Genomic DNA, 16,848 nt, shown 5'->3' with positions numbered 1-16,848 from the left:
CATTTTGCCACCCGGAAAGAACAACACTCCTGGGGCATAAACCAGGGAATGATTGGAAAGATAGTGTTCCTCCTTAAGTTATCCATCTCAAAATCTACTCAAAACCAACCAATCTTTGGACAAGCTCACCAATATAGCATTCCTGTCAGTCACTATCAACAGAAGCAACAACCAGCACTAAGTGAGGGAATGTTAACAGCTGCAGTTTTAGATGGTGGGATAATTACCAATGACAGAAGTTATGGCATGGTGGTCATGAAGAAAACTAAAAGACATATGTTAAAAGTAATTAAGGTGTGAATGGGAGACTTCTAAAGTTATGCAAGGTCCTCAAACAAATGTTAAGCCAAAAAATAGTAAATAATGCTACGGCAAACATGGTTCCATTTTCTTAAGACTCAATTACTAAGGCTACAATTGCTCTAAGAACTTGAAGACTAACATCGACAATGTCAATGTTATTGTTTCTATTTACTCCAGCAGGCTTGATGATTGTACTAGAAGCAAGGCAGTGACAGTGAATGTCACGTGCGTAATACAAGTGACAATGACATGTCATGTGAAGCATCCACAATAGAGGATTTCCAAAAGCAATCTCTGATTTTAGTCTCACATCTTTTTAATACTGGTTCTGTTTTAATATTGTTGGGTTTCTGAAGTGAAAAATGGAGCTTAATACCATCAAGGATGCTTTTGACCGAGTTTCCAAGAGACAGAAGACATCATACACAAAGACTCACGACATAGTTAATTCAGTTGTTGTCATCTATATATGCATCAGCTTTAAAAGATAGAGAGAATCCTGCTAGCAAGGCAGCCTCAGACATTCTTCTAATGAAAAACTCTGTAGTACCTGATGTTTTGCCAATTACAAATAAGATCCCTGTTGCCCAGGACCCGAAGGTTAAGCTAGAATTAATGTTATGTGAAAACACCAATCAAAAGTTCCAGGGTGAAAATCATTCTTTGGGCAAGGATTTGAAAGACCCTATAACTCAGTGCACTGGTACTGTGATCTCTCGAAATTGCATCATTAATGGAAAATGTATTCATGGGGAAGATGTGGGCTACAGCAATGAATTTTCTCTCTCAGAAGCTTGTGTCAAGGGCCAAGGCTGCCAAGAAAATCCTCCAGAATCTGGAGAATATAGCACGGATCTTGGCGAACAAGAAAAACCTGGAGGCTCCAAAGATGATTAACCAAGTAAAACCTCTAGACTTTGAGGATTCAAACACCCACAGAAAATCCCAGAATTTGAATGGCAGTTCCAAGCCTGTTCTTGAGTCAACCATTGTGGTTGCAAATGAGACTTGGTCAAAGGAAGAAACAGCACATGCATTTCATATTAATTCAAGGGAGAGCATTTTAGATGACCACGTAGAGGATAATATGGGTTCATGCATAAAAAGCCTGGCCAATGAAAAGGAGGGAGTCTGTTGAAAAGATCTTTGCAATCGTGAATGATCAGGAAGCTGATGTTTTCAGGGGATTCAATAATAAATTTGCATCTACTGTCAAGGGAATTCAGCATACAGAAAGAAATTAGAAGGCAAGCATAACTGGCGATACCAGGAGCAGAAATCACATATGCAGAAAATGTAGGAATCTCCCGACCATGAATTTTGGGCAAACGAAGACGAATTTCAAAATTCCGCGATCTGGGTTTTGTGCAGAATACCTCCAATTGACTTCAACACGAGCAATTTCCACAAATTTAAAGTGGTTTAAGATATTTCACCAATTCTTTAAAGGCCAATTTTTCCAGATACGTCCTGCAAAACTGGGGTTGATTCATTCTATTGGAATTCGATTTCTATAATGAGAATTTCATTCTTCCATAAATAAATAATCAAGGTATCGGCTGTGTAAGAGATTTGTCAGTGAAAGATGTGGATGATAGTAGATACATCAATGAATTTTATGTTGCTTCATTTGCAGCGATCCGATGTCACTGCCAAGGCTTTCCTGACAATCAATACTTTTGTTTCTTCGGTCAAACAAAGCATATGAGAAAGGAAAGGAGATCAATGGCTCACATAATCTTTTGTTTGAATCAACCAAATCCTGACAACATAAAATGCTCGAAGGTTAAGTCAAAATGTGGTCCCATAAGCAGTTTCCTCAAACTGCTTATCAAACAGATCAATGGTTGTAATTCATTACGGTAGCACTCCTCTCCTTTTCAAAAACCGCCACAAGTGGTCTCGTAAGCAGAAATTGGTTTTCAGGAATCATGTGTATTTTGTCAATGTATGCATCATGACGAAGTGGGACCCACATCGATATTTATAATAAGCAAGGGTTTTGGACAATATTAATGTTGTAATAAATTTTAAAATCCCAACATGTATATGTATTTGTATCATATCAAAAGGGGCTGAGGTTTTGTTTTAAAGGTTTTTAGTCAATATTATATATATTATATATATAATATTTCCCTTTTGTAATTTAAACATTTCAGAACCTTTAAAAAAAAAGGAAGATACAGTTTATAACTGTATAAACCTATTCTGTAACTAATTCAAGAATTAGCTTGAAACCAATTCTAGGACAGTTTGAGGAAGAGAGATAAAAGCCCAGAAAGGAGATTGTGAAAGGGTTCGGAAGGTCACATTCATCCATGACTGGCAGTGAAAATAAATCATTGTCTCTGAAATCTGAAGATGAAATTGCAGTTTGATTCCAGCATTGGGAAGTTGCAGAGACTGTCTTTTTCTTGAGTTTCAACATTCATATTTATGTATTTTCCTCTCTTGGATAGTGTAAGATGCAGCAAGTGCTTTGGTTTAGTTTTTGATGAATTTACTTAATTGTACTCATTAAAATTAATCTTGAAGCCCTTAATGGGCGCTCCACATCTAGGAACCTCATTCATGTTTTCTCAGTCTTACATCATTCTTTCTACAGAGTTAAAGCACAGATTCTTAATTGCCTATGCCAAAATTTTGTCTCCTCCATTTTCTGCTTTACACCTTCACCCTGCAACTCTCATAGCCTCTCTGGCCATTTTGCTTTGGAAGGCTAGGGTTTCAGAATTAGAAGCTTTTCTTGCAAGCCCTCATGGCCTGTACTTCCAGCCATTGAATTTAATTGTTTTTAATTAATCTCAAAATGTCTCGAGCACTAGTTCCCTCACAGCCAGGAACTATCTCACTTTGACCTTGACTCTTGTTTATGGATTTGGGCTCACTGTACTCTCTGCTAAACATTTTATGACAATCTAATAGAAGAAGAATTTTCAAAGGGTTTTCCCCCTTGTGGGGTTTTTCCATGATATTTGACCAAATCAGTGTCTCTTGTTGATGTTCTTGATTGTCTCCTATTGTCATTGTATTTACTGTTCTATCTTCAATAACTATTAATCATTGGAAGAACTAATTATTGTTGAAAATATTACTTATTGAAGAAGTGAATTGGGCTAAATTAATTGATATAGCATAGAACAATCGTGGAGAGACCCTCCGAAAACAACTAGGAGTCGTGGAGAGACCCAATCTTGACTTTCCGAAAACAACTAGGAGTCATGGAGAGACCCTCTCCTAAGGATCCTGTATGATATGGATATTGAGCTCTGGGAGCTCCAGGGGGCTTGGGGGTACTTCTTGGAGCGATGAGCAACCATAGGGTGAGTGGTTCAACGCTTCCCCTAGTGGTTTTCTATGTAAACAGGATGAGTGGTTCATCCTTCTCCTGCTAAGACACAATCATAGGGTGAGTAGTTCAACCTTCCCCTAGTGATTCGTTGTGTACAGGGTGAGTGGTTCAACCTTCCCTTGGGATACCCCTGGCAACATGTAGGCAGGATGACTGGTTCATCCTTCTCCTGCTGAGACATCCTACCCATGCAGTTTGGGACTCATGGGAAGTACCTCTCATCTGGCCAATGAGCAAGGAAATGAGGATAGGGACCATAGTACTACCGATGGACGCATCGTGTACTACCATACTCCCTATGCTAGGATGATATTGATCTGGGATCAATTGGATATGACTTCAGGTCAATAAGAGTGGTGTGAGACACTCTCTTTATTTGGAACTGATTTCGGATCAGTAAGAGTGGTATGAAACACTCTCTTTATTTGGAACTGATTTCGGATCAGTAAGAGTGGTATGAGACACTCTCTTTATATGGGACTGACTTCGGGTCAGTAGAGAATGGTATGATACATTCTCAATCACTTCTTCTTCTTCATAGTTCAACAGAGTAGAGCAGTGAAGAGCACTGAATTGATGATAGAGATAGACGAACTGGCAGATGGATTAGCTGATGGAGTTCTCCCTATTTGAGATGGAATGTTAAAATTGGAAACTAGGTCCAAACTCCATATGGGTCATCTTATTTATGGCAGCTGATATCTTTCTTGGATTCCTCTCATCGAGAGGTGTAGGACTGATCTAAACATCATCCAATTTCGACATGTATTCATGGAGATATGAATTTATTTATGTTATTTGACAATTTGTCAAGGTCGGTCAGCAACCAAATTACCCCAACTTATCTTCAACGTTTCATTATAAATAGGAGAGGTCTTCAAGTCATTTTGAACACACACACTTCTCCTAAGATCTCTCTCCACTCGTTTGGGTTTGGTGGCTAGAGAGATCAAGAGGGAGAAGCCATAGACGCAGTGGAGCAAGGGTTCTATACGCAGTTGATGGAGGAAGTATAGTCGTTGTTCTAAAAGGAGATCTAGCCATGCCCTAGCCGCAGTCACAAAAAATGTATAGTCGTTGTCTTGGAGGTGCCCTATTGTCCTAACTGCAGGCCTTATTCCGCAGCAACAAGAGGCCTAATCAGCAACCCTAATCCGTTGTCAAGAGAGTCACATACGCAGTCTAGAAAGGCTCCTATTCGTTGTCATGAGAAGGCCTTATACACAGCTCACCTAGTTGCATTTTGTAAGGCCTAAATCAACAGCATAAGAAGGCCTCAAGCCGCAGTTAGAAGAGCCCTAATCATAGCTTAAAAGGGACCCTAAGATGCAGCAGGGAGAGTGGACCTAGCCGCAGCAAAAAGGAGTATCTCAACAGCGTGAAGGATCAGTGTTAAAGTCACATTGTTGTAGGTGACAACGTGGTCTAATCCAAGGCTGTTTGGGCATCATAAGGTTGGTCTTGAGCTCGATTTGCAGGGCAGTAGAAGCCGCTTAAAGGAGGAGCAAGTGATCATTGTTTAAGGGCTGATTGGAACACTAATTGAAGGGAGCTAAGCTACAATCCACTATTGGGCTAGGCCGCAGGCCATAGTCAATAGTTGGAGGCCTTTTAGGAGCTGCATTCAAAAGGTAAGCAGCCCTATAAGGAAGCGTATGGTTGGAGGGACTGTATGAAGGCTAGCCATAGTCATTAGGTGGACTATGGAGTGTGTTTAAGGTGTTGTGGCACTTAGAGCTTGTGCCCTAACCAGTGACCAGGTCTGCCATGAAATGCATCAGTCCTTGCAGCATATGAAAGGTGCCAGATTAGCAACCTTGTCATGATCAGTGAAGCAGCGAAGGAAGGAGAGTCTTATTGAAGGAAAGCCTCAATATTCTGGGTAATTGGTTGAGTTGTTCTAGGCCTATCATCTGTTGCATATCTTCAGCCCTTGGTATCAAAATTGCAACCTCATTGTGTCATCGTCACGGAGAAAATCTTTGATCTCCTATTTGGCAAGTCAAGTATTGACTTCAAATCATTGTACTCTATCTCCTTCTCTCTGCTGAACTATTGAAGAATATAAGAAGAATTGATCAAGGGTTCCCCACATTGGGGTTTCTCCCTGGCTGGTGCCACATCTTGTGTCCTCTTGTCTTGGCTTGTCTTCTACTGTTTATGTTTATGTTCTATTTGCACTTTACTTCATGCTGATGTGATTGCTAATTTGAATATTGACATTGGACTAATATGAAAAATTGAAGTAAATTGCTCTAAGAATAGAACACAACAAAATTTAACACAGAGGAAGTGCGAGTTGAACACAAACAAAGCGATTGCAAGAACAAATTTCCAATAGCAGCTCGAGTTGTAGTTGAACCAATGCACATTTCTAGTTGCCAATGCATGTTGCAAGCAGGAGTACAAATTACACCAAGGAGGCCAAAATTGTTTTGCTAGGGAAACGTTAAGTTTCCATATTTGTTTTGCTAGTGGAGAAAATTGAATGTTGGAGCTTTGCCAGCGAGAGGCGAAGAGTTGTATTTCTCAGATTGTTGAAGAATTAATAATATAAAACCTCATCTACTAAACTGGTTTTCCCCACATTGGGGTTTTTCCAGGGACTATTGTCCAAAAATCTTGGTGTCTAAAATTTTGTGTGCATTATTTTCTCAATTCCTAAATTTTATTTATGAAGATTACAGTAGTGAATTAATTGTTATTTGTCGAATTAATCTTCTAAAGACAAATAATCTCCAATATGTTAATTTGGCAGCTCGGGGATAAATTCCCTCCATTGGACAGCGTTGCTCATCCAGAGAAGCCCCTCTTTGCCCTTGGAATAATTTAATTTGGTCAAGGAAAAATATAATTTTTAATGGAAAACCCACAAGAACACAAAAGTACAGGTCGGCCTAAAGTCAAAATTGGGTCTCCTCCAACACATAAATACACCTCAAGGTCACCTCATTTGGACATCATCATCACTCAACACATCTTCTCTCTCCTCTTATGATTGGTTCTTACAGGTCTGAATTGGAGGTTTGAGTTCACACATGCAAAGGGAAGGAAGCTAATTCTGATTTCCTGTGTTGACTTTTCTGTTGGGCAATCGTTGACCAGTTTTGACTTGACATTTTGACTTGCTTTCACTTGGAAAAATCTGATTTTTGGAGGCCGAATTGACTAGTGAAGGAACCAAACTTTTCTTGGCAGTTTGACTTGGGTTGACTGCAAGTCTGTTGACTGAAGTTTGACCGCATAATTCTGAAGTTTGACCAAAGGCATTCTCTCTCCTTTGAGAGCCTTTTTGAGCAGTGTGTTGAATAAGATTTGACCAACAAGGAAGGCCGAATTGTTTGACTATTGACCGAGCTCTTTTGGAGGAAGTTTGACCATTGACTTGTGGACTGGTTAGAGCATCATTTGCTGTTGTTGACTGTTGTTGACTTTGACCAAAATTACAGATTTGACTTGTTGACCAGATTTCACTTTGAGGCCCATCTTTTGTATATTGGTTGGTTGACCTCTTGGATAGTCAAAGTTGTTGACCTTTGACTCATTGGAGGACAATCTAATAGAAGAATTTGAAAGGGTTTCCCCCTTATGCGTTTTTTCCCTAGTCTTTGACCAAATCTTGTGTCTCTTGTTATTGCTCTTGGTTGTCTTTTATTGTGTTTTGGATTCACTGTTCTATCTACAATTTCTCATTGTCATTGGAAGATTAAATTTGTTTGAAAGTGATTGCCAATTCAAGAAAGAATTGGACTAAGTGATTGTGCTAGCAAAGAACAGTGGAAAATTGACACAATAGATAGAAGATTAAATTTCTAATTACTGCAATTAAGGAAATTTCGCAGATAACCCTTAACATGTCATGTATGATTAATGCATGTAATATTCATCTAGGTATCATTCAATTAATCTTCAATGAAACTAGGGCACAATTTAGCATGAACTAGAACCAATCATTCCATACATTAGACATAAAAAATAGGTCTTCAACAATTAAGAGTACTTACAAAACAATGTGTAAGAAATCCATCCTTTAATCCAAAAAATAGCTCCAACAAATGTCCAAAAATCAGATCCAAACATCAAAATGCATCCAAGATCCAATATAATCCACAAAAGTGCAAGTGCGAGTTTCCTCTATGAGGCCGAATTCCAAGTGTGATGATGATGAGAGATCAAATGAGATCTCTCCAATATATGTGTGCTCTAACATAACCTATTTTACCCTATAAGCCCCTCTAATCATAAAATAATATGCAAATAATGGCCTAGGTCACAAGCCAACCTAGTCGCTTTGCAAAATTAAATTTGTCTCCACAAATGGTAGCTGAAATACTGATGTCATGCATGCATGGGCTTCTAGGAGGCTGACGTTGAGGCCTTTTGGTGCCATGACAAGTGTAGAAGGCCTCTAAAATCAAGATCTAGTGGTTGACCCCTGTATCATGGTGCAAATCATCCTGTGGCCCCCAAATGTGGGTTTGAGCCACAAAAGTGGGTCTCATGGGTCTCAAAGAGATAAAATCTTTGTCTCTGCTCCAACATTGAGGGCATTGAGGATGGTGCTAGCCCTCCCATGTCATAAGGCATGAGACAAACCTCATCTAGGCCTTGGATCAATAGCCACAACATGTATATATTGTTAGGTCGATTGGGGGCAAACTAGTCCAAGTGCATCATCCCATGAATAATATAGGACAAAGTGCAAAAGTTGTGAGTGTTGAAGGTGCCCGTGGCTATGAACGATGCTCTACAACTATCCAAAGTCCCATGGCTCTCAACGCACCACCTGTAGGTGTCAATATGTCCCTCTAGAGGACCTAGACCCTAGTTAAGTTGCCCAGACCTATAGATGGAACCACCTGCCAATCACACACAATATCCAGTGCTACAACTTTCATCATCAAGTACATTAATCATTATTGCATCTAAGTGAACCAAGCTTGAAAGAAATGGGCATAATAACACTTCATATGTGGCTTCTCTTCCAAAATTGGGGCCTTAGTCACGTAATGGTGTTACCTCCCTAGGTAGGAGTGGTTAATAGATGACCCTATTAGGTGTTCCCAACCCCCAAAGGGAAGTGACATGTCCTTAGTCCACCCTTCAATCGATAGGTGCCATGTGAATAATGATGGAACGGAGGGGGAAAGAACTCCATGGCCAAGTGCCATGGTCAAAGGGACCAACTATGATGGAATACCTCATCCTGGGTGTATAGATGTGAGGAGGGAGCAATCGTGGATGCATGAGTTACCTCAGCCTTTGTTTTTCCACCCCTCTATATTGCCTTTTACTTTTTCTTGAATTTTCCTTGTATTATTGCTCGTAGCTCGAGGAATGAGAGCTTGCTTTGTATGATGTATAGCAGTTATTACCCCCTTTAAGATGGGGAAGTTCATCGCCCATCAGGGGTTGGGACATGCAAGGGTTCCTTGTCTTCTATGAGATAGGGCAACATTGGCCCAGAAATCGGGTGATGGCCATATGAGAGAGGTCGAGCACACGCTTGGCTTCTACCCACGTGCTAATTTGTAAGTCTCGACCATCTTTTGCATTTTGATTTTTCTTTTTTTTCCTTATGGCCATCACATGCTCTTTTCTTTTCCTTTAGCTGCATCAACCTCCCAGGGTGCATTTCCAGGCCCTACCCAAGGTATGAGGATGTGAGGGTGCCAAAGTCCAATAAACCAATGGTCAGTTGACCCAAAGAAGGGAGGTGGAAAAAGGGGTTCATAATGTAAGATGGAAAGTGGTAAGTATGGAATTGGGATAGATGGGGCTCCACTATCTCAATCATGGCTTCCCAAGTAGTGCCCCTTCCTAAAGCCATGGGCCATTAGGGAGATGTCTCACTGGACTAGGATAGAAAATTAACACCCCATTTAAGGTGAGGGCACAAGACTACGACCAAGACCCTGCTTTCTTCTATGTCACCCCCGAAATCCATGTTGAAAATTCCCAAATATGAACAAGTATAAGCACCCAATTGCATAATGAATAAAGTACTTTTTGACTGGAAACCCACCATCCAATATGTGCTCTTGACAAATGAGCGAGGAAACATATGATTGATGCAGATGACAGAGACATGAATGGCACATCGCATCGGCTACAAAGTGGCTCTCAAGGGCTGCTGGATGCCGGCTAGAAACGATGAACAAGAGAAAAGTTTCTCCTAGGGGTCACCCACTTTTGATGGGTAAAAAGGCCTTGGGAAGAATTAAACTCCAACAAAAAACGACAAGGTTGAAGATATGACTACAACAACTTTCGTATCCCAAAGTACTCCAAACTGATTAAGCTTGTCAGTGGTGGACTTCATGATCAAGAAACATCATAAATCAATGAGGTCAATGATACAATTGATAAAAACCAAAGTGCCAACATTGTAATTGCACTAGTCATATGGGTGATCAATGTTTTGATATCCATCCTTGTCAACATCGTGGCAAGAAGAATCATTCAATGGACAAATTCTCCAAAAGAAACAAACCTGCAAGATTAAAGATTCACTGTGGGTGGGTCGATTCTTAACAATAATCATCCACAGCAAAGCAATTAGTTCAATCTTACCAAAGAATTCAATCTCAAGTAAAGATATATCTTGCAGCAGATGGTGAAATGAAAATGGTACTCTCTTGCACATGAAAAGGGGGGAGTACAATGATAAAACTCTCCTACAACTTGAGGGCAGGGAGAAAAAAACAAGTGAAAAAGGTTAGTGGTAAACCAAAAACCACCAATTCAAGCGAATATGGTGAGTGGTAAACAAAAAACCCACTAAATGGAGTGCAGATGGTTTGTGGTAAATCAAAACCCACCTGCTATAGCAAGGAAATGGTTATGGGTAACGCACATGAAAACCCATGTTGTCTCTCCTTTTAGCTGACAAAGGGGGGAATTGTTGATTGTTGTCAGACTTAAAGTTTCAGCAACAAAAACAAAATTGCCAGATGGGCATCAATAGCAATAGGACAATTACAAAATATTTCAGCCCTAATCAAAAAATTGGTTTACAAATCAGGGAAGTTTCAACATGGAATCAGGAACTTCAAATCTCCATTGAATCAACATTTGGGAAGATCAAACATGGAATCTAGGTTCCTCCCATTTAGCTCTTTATTATACCATTGGGATATATTAGGATGCTCTTTGATACCTAAAAGAGTCAAAATGGTTAGTGATCAACCCAAACCATCAGATTCAAAGAGCACTTTAGTAGTGATACTATATGTTCACCAATTAGCAGAACATGCCAATTTCTTCTAGTTACTTGGAAAATGATTAGAATGTCAAGTAATTCGAAAATGTTCAGACATCAGCAGCTGTCCACTTTGAGATTTCAGCTCTTTTTCAGTTTATTCCAGATGAACCATCCAGCATTCATTTTTTATGGTTCTTTAGGCAGAGTTTTTCATTGAAGCTTAGATTAGAGGCTTCTAAAAGATCCAGTGTATCAACTTTTGAACAGATGTTGATTTCTTAGTTGAAATAGAAATATAGACTTGCGATAGAGGGGGGAATGTTAGCCTATGACTTACCTTATCAATCACTAACTCTAATCGTCACCTTTATTTATATTATTCATTTAGGATATTAGTAATATATCCTCAAGTGATGACTAATGAGTTAGCTAATATTGCCTAGGCTAATCACCATGCAGCATCACTCATTACTATGTATTTGTAGGCTTGGTGTGAATATTACATGAGATGGTTTGAGGCCTTTTCTGACATATTGTTGTTAGTTTGATTGTGCTCTATTATTGACTGCAGGCCACAAGGAGAGGCCATTTTAACCTCTGAATGATGCTTATGCCATGCATTTTTAACATTTCACACAATTCTTGCAAAACCAATAGCTAGCAAAGATAATGAGTAAATTAAAAAGTCAACAAACACAACATTGCCAGTGAGTATATTTTTTTCTGGCTAGTTCCACCTTGATTTACTCATTCTTTTGAAATTTCGAGGATCTGGGTCTTCTTAAAATGGGCTAAAACCCATAAGAGAAAAATTTCATGGTCACCGTTCTATTCAATCATGTGGATCTACAACTTCCAGCTAAATTCCTGCTGAATTTGGAGAAAATATTTAATAGAAAATTAATTGAGTCTGTCCACTTTTTAACTTACTCATAGAAAGATTAAAACACGCTTTGTTGTATCCCAATTGACAAATAAAAGGAAACACAAAGATAGGATAAAATCAAGTTTTGACTTGACCAGTCCCTACTGAAGTTGGCGCTGACTCATATTTTAATACATTAATTATTCAAATTTTAATACATTAATACAACAATAAGAGAAACATGCAATAAAAGGCCTCACGGGTCACAATTACCCTACAAAATAATAAATTCCGTTTGTTTTTAATACTACACTACTACATCATAGAGGAGTGTAACAGGCCCACCTGGCGGACACGATGCTTATCTCCAATCAACTCATGATAAGAAAGGAACTGCTTTGTTGCCTGGTCAATACGTAAATTAAATTCAATTCCTTTTGAATCCAGAGTATCTTTAAAAGCCCTTATTAAAGAGCTAACTAGTTCTCCCATGTTAAAAGGTTGTTTCTCGAATTGCAATTTTCCAGCTTCAATTTTACCTGCAATAACCCATATTCAAGAGCTTTATTATGATTAAACCAAAAAACTGGGAGCTGATTGTTTACATCGAGAATATTTCAGACGAGCTGACTATATTTATTTACATATTCTCAAACGTTGGGATTATGATCATCGTGACACATTCTTAGAAATCAAACGCCACAGCAACAGGCATAGAAGTTTCACATTTTCCTCTTACTGGACAGGTATTGATGGGGCTAGATCCAAAGATCGTACCTCACTCCAGAAAAGAATAATAATGGTTATTGACTAGAATCCATTTAGGTAGCTGCCAGGCATCATTTGATTGTTTCATATTTTTGTAACAACTAGCCCATTTCAAGTCTTCACATACTTCAATTCCATTTCCTATATATCTGCTACATTTACAGTAAATTTTCTCAGGGCACAATAATCAGAGTACTAACCCATGTCCAGCACATCATTCAGAATATCGATTATCAAAGACGACGAAGCATCCATCATTTTAAGAATCTCCCACTGTTCATCTGAAAGGCCACCTGCTAGCATATGCCCAATGCCCAGGACAATGGCATTGAACGGTACTACAAAGAAGAAGCTGAGATGTAATTTCCCATCTAAACTTAGTGCATTTAAACGGAGAAAACAAAAGTGCTTATTGACTTGGTAAGGGTGATATTCTTACCTCTTATTTCATGCAAAATGAAGCTTATAAACTGCTTCATTTGATTTATTTTTCCTCCATATTCAGCCTTGTTCCATTCCAAGGCCTGGATTGCTTCCTCCTCTTTCACCTTTCTTTTAGAAAGGGCCTCTTGCAGTGATTTCATAGTATCATACAATTTCTTGTCCGTATGACTTCCCAAATATCCTATGAATAGGGTTGCAAAGGAAAGGAAAATTGTGACCCCTAAGACATACAAGGCTTGGGGAGCAAAAATGTTGGGAACTACATATGACAAGGCTGCTGCTAAGATAAAAATGAATAAAGAGGGCAATGCTAAGATAGAGAACCCCTTTGCAGGCAAAAATAAGGTGTGAGATAACAGAGAGGGAAGACCCATAAGCAGAGAAATATCAATGTACTGCAGATACTGCCTTAATGTAATGCTATCTATGCTCTTGGAAGCTGGATTTATACAAAAGGAATTATCAATGAACCATGACATGAAAACCAGAAGAAACAGTATACATGAAACATTACTGTAAAAAAATTGGCTTGCTTCGTAATGGAGGAAAAGGCGAGCAAAAAGTAAAACAGAGATGGAGGCAGTCAAACTCCAAGGCATTGCAAATGTAAGTCTTAGGCCTTCCGTTGCAAAATGTATAAGTAACACTACAAGAACCAATATGTTGAAACATCCCACACAACAGAGCACCTCTTTTTTATGGCAATTCCACTGAAAATCTCTGAAAGCATTCGAAAAGTCGCATATCATTACGGATGAGTGGACATCATTCAATGTAGACGTGCATGGCAGTTGATCTGACAGATGGTTCTCATCTGGGGGCTCTTCTTCTTTCCTCGATTTCCACTCTTTTGCAAGAAAATTTAGAACTTGACGTACTGTTCTCTTCATTCTTTCCATCCAATTCAACTTCAGTTGCAGTTCGGATTCATACGAAGGCCCTCTTCCTACTTCAAAAAGTTTACATCGAAAAGACATCTCCAAAGCTGAGCCGAATCCAAACATGAGTTCATCCCTGTCAATGCTTGTCCCATTACCCCGGTACCACGTCCTAAATCTTTTGAGGTCAAAACAATATGCCCATAGCATTACGGATGAAAAGTCAAAGCACAATGAAAGGTGATCTCAATATCTTAACAATTTTACAGACAATACTAATTTAGCAGAATAAGCATCTGAGAATTCCCCACATCTCAGTCAAAGTTGTAGTGAATTGTCAAAACTCCCGTCTAAAGCTGGATATGAGATTTTATAGAAGGGCCTTTTAAGCTTCAATTTCCAAAATTTCTCATCTACAGAGATGAAAAGTTTCTTCAATATATTGGGGTTAATGCACAGTTCAGAGTTAACCACTGCCTGCAACATTATGTACAAGAAATCTGCGTCATTATTTTCTCTGTACTCTATTTTTAAAATATAAATTCTTAAAAATGTTAAAATTTAAATTTTATGGTAGTTGCAATATATAATTTGCAGGGTAAAACAGTTAAAGTGTACCTTTCAACCACCACCTTTCAGCCATTCCTGGTCTGAGCTTCAAGTCTTGCATCATACATCTCAGGAAGACAGATATTTCTGAATTGTATGCAATCCACTTTCGCCATAATATGAACAGAAAAATCTTGACAGGTTCAAAGTTCCACACAAAGAAAGCTTTGGAATCACCACAGAGGAGTTAAAGTTCACAAACATTGCAGAGACTTTATAATTTCATTCCAGAAATGGTGGATACAAACGCTTTACAAATCAAGCTCTGAAGATGGAGAAAGATTAGTTCAAGCTCTGAATTTGAATTTGCTTCGATAAACCTTTGGGAAGAGACTTGAAATCCAAACATCCCTTTGTTGATGAGTTAAGATTAAAGATTTTCAAGGCACCTCTCGAAGTTTGGTAAGCCACAAAGACCTTGGAACGCGTTCAGAGGTAATTTTAAACCGACAAAAAGGTTGGAATTAGGGCCTCAACAACGTCAAAATTTGCCCAAACTAAGACTTTAGAACGTGAAATTTCGAGATTACAGAATGCGTGGATTACAGCTGCAAAACTCTGAAATAAGCTCAAGAAGATAAATTACAGCTTTAAAAGAGTGAAAGCTACAAAACTGGGGACAAAGAGCCGTAGTAAGTGAAATATGAATCAAAGCTCCATACTGTGGAGAAGCTTGGTTTAATGCGTATCAGAAAACAGTGAAAACTTGCTCATACCTCAAACAGTGAAATTTAGCACAAAATCGATGAACTGATATAATATTTCAGAGGAAAAGAAATTTTAGCAATCAAATCGAAAAATATTTCATAGGGAGAGAAATCTTTGCCGGCGAACGTTTAAGTCGAGCGTCAAAAAGGGACAAAACTGGCACAAACTGTCACAATCGAACTGTGATTTCACAGTAGATTTTGACCCCAAAAAAACGCACAGAACTCGCCGAAAACAAAGGCTTTTTCAAAGTGCCCTCATTTAGCCTCCGACGATGCCCAAATGCGGAGCAAAATGAGCGTACAAAAATAAAGTTTTCCAGATTTTCTGTAGGTTGACGCCAGAACGACCAAATAGCAGGACGAAAACGAAGAATCGCTCTAAGTCCGCCTCCGCCCGTGTAAAACATGAAAAATGCCTAGAAATACTCGAAATTCACCAAATTTAACCGAACTTTCCAAATTAAGCCTAAATTTCACCAATTCAGTTCAAAATGCGCGTAAGATAGCAAATTCAACGCAAAAGTGAACGAACCAGTTCATAGTGCATGCAAAATTCGAAAATTCAGCCGAAACTTTACCGATCAGGTCAATTTCCATTCTACAAAGAAGCGTTTCGAGATTTAAAAGCTCTTAGCCGAATCTCAGACGCGAGGAAACCTTGCGAGAAACCGAAGAAATTCAGTCTCTCTTTCCCGTGCGTTAAACATCCTTTCCCTTCTCGTATGTTCTTCTTACTACCAATACACACGCACACGCGCGAACAGAAAAGCAAAGGAAAAGGCTACCACTCCGTCTCAAACTCCGCCATGAAACAGTGCGGGAACCAGAAAACCGCTAAAATCAAAACCGCTCGTTGGAACAGAGCGGCGCCGAGTTCAGCGTATAGTTTTATTGGTTGACCACGTGTCTGCGTTTATTGGTGTTTGTCTGCTTGGAGTGAAGCCAAAACCAGCAACTGTGTGTTGCAGTGAAACGGACAAAGAAGGGAGCTTTGGGTTCGTTGGAAGGTTCATTCATGCTTTTCAAATTCAAATGCAGGATGAACAAAATAAATTCATTTATTCCAAAACATTGCTTCTTTAAATCCATTCATGTATATCAGAATAACCAAATACAGCTATCACGAAACGCTGCAGATTACCGATAAAATGTTTAAATCTCCTCAGACTCCGTAAGATTAATCGACATGTAGGATGCCCCATTTGACAATTTAAGTCATTCCCGGCTTCAAAAGAAAATAAATTAGTGAATAGTTCAAGAGGATATCTTGTTACAGGGTTGCAGGTTTGCGAAATCGGCCATGCCACATACAAAATGAAGGTAAAACCTGCAAAACCGAAAACATTATTTAATAAATAAAGACTCATTTCATGACCATAATTAAATTTTAATAAGTGACAGACTCATTTGATCAGAAGTGAAAATTTACTTTGCGAAATCGAAGAAGAGTTCGAGCTTTGGACATTTTATTTGGGTTTGTCAAAAGCTCTGTTTCATTATTACTGCATAAATATATCCAAAGAAAATGCAGAAGGATTCGATCTTTAGACATTTTGTTTGTGTTTGCGGAACGGGCAAAAGTTGGGCCTGGGTGGCTTTGGGGCAGTTTACCAAGAGCAACTGTGTCACTTCCTTTTAGGGCGGGTGGAATTTCGTGTGGGGCAAGTGGAGTTTCAGAAAGAGGAAGCGTGAGCTTTCGGTTTCCGGTTTGTGAA

At 39.0% G+C, this 16,848-nt stretch overlaps 1 protein-coding gene across 1 annotated transcript in view; it reads right to left on the bottom strand.

The window, feature by feature from the left end:
- The window catches only part of LOC149173707 (histidine kinase CRE1-like), a 52,581-nt gene extending 36,464 nt beyond the window's left edge, over window positions 1-16,117 (bottom strand). Inside the window, exons 1-4 of the mRNA XM_089424709.1 lie at window positions 14,433-16,117; window positions 12,932-14,291; window positions 12,693-12,830; window positions 12,070-12,263 (exon numbers count right to left, since the gene is read on the bottom strand). Of these exons, the coding sequence (XP_089280835.1) occupies window positions 12,070-12,263; window positions 12,693-12,830; window positions 12,932-14,024 (1,425 nt within the window). The 5' untranslated portion in view covers window positions 14,025-14,291; window positions 14,433-16,117. The remainder of the gene's footprint in view (window positions 1-12,069; window positions 12,264-12,692; window positions 12,831-12,931; window positions 14,292-14,432) is intronic.
- Window positions 16,118-16,848: the final 731 nt, after the last annotated feature.

This window comes from Pinus tabuliformis, chromosome 4_2 (genome assembly GCF_031772625.1).
Source record: "Pinus tabuliformis cultivar Carrire ecotype Pingquan chromosome 4_2, CPIR1, whole genome shotgun sequence".
Taxonomy (NCBI): domain Eukaryota; kingdom Viridiplantae; phylum Streptophyta; class Pinopsida; order Pinales; family Pinaceae; genus Pinus; species Pinus tabuliformis.
Note: the sequence above shows the minus strand (reverse complement) of the source record. Positions and strands in the feature narration are given on the sequence as shown.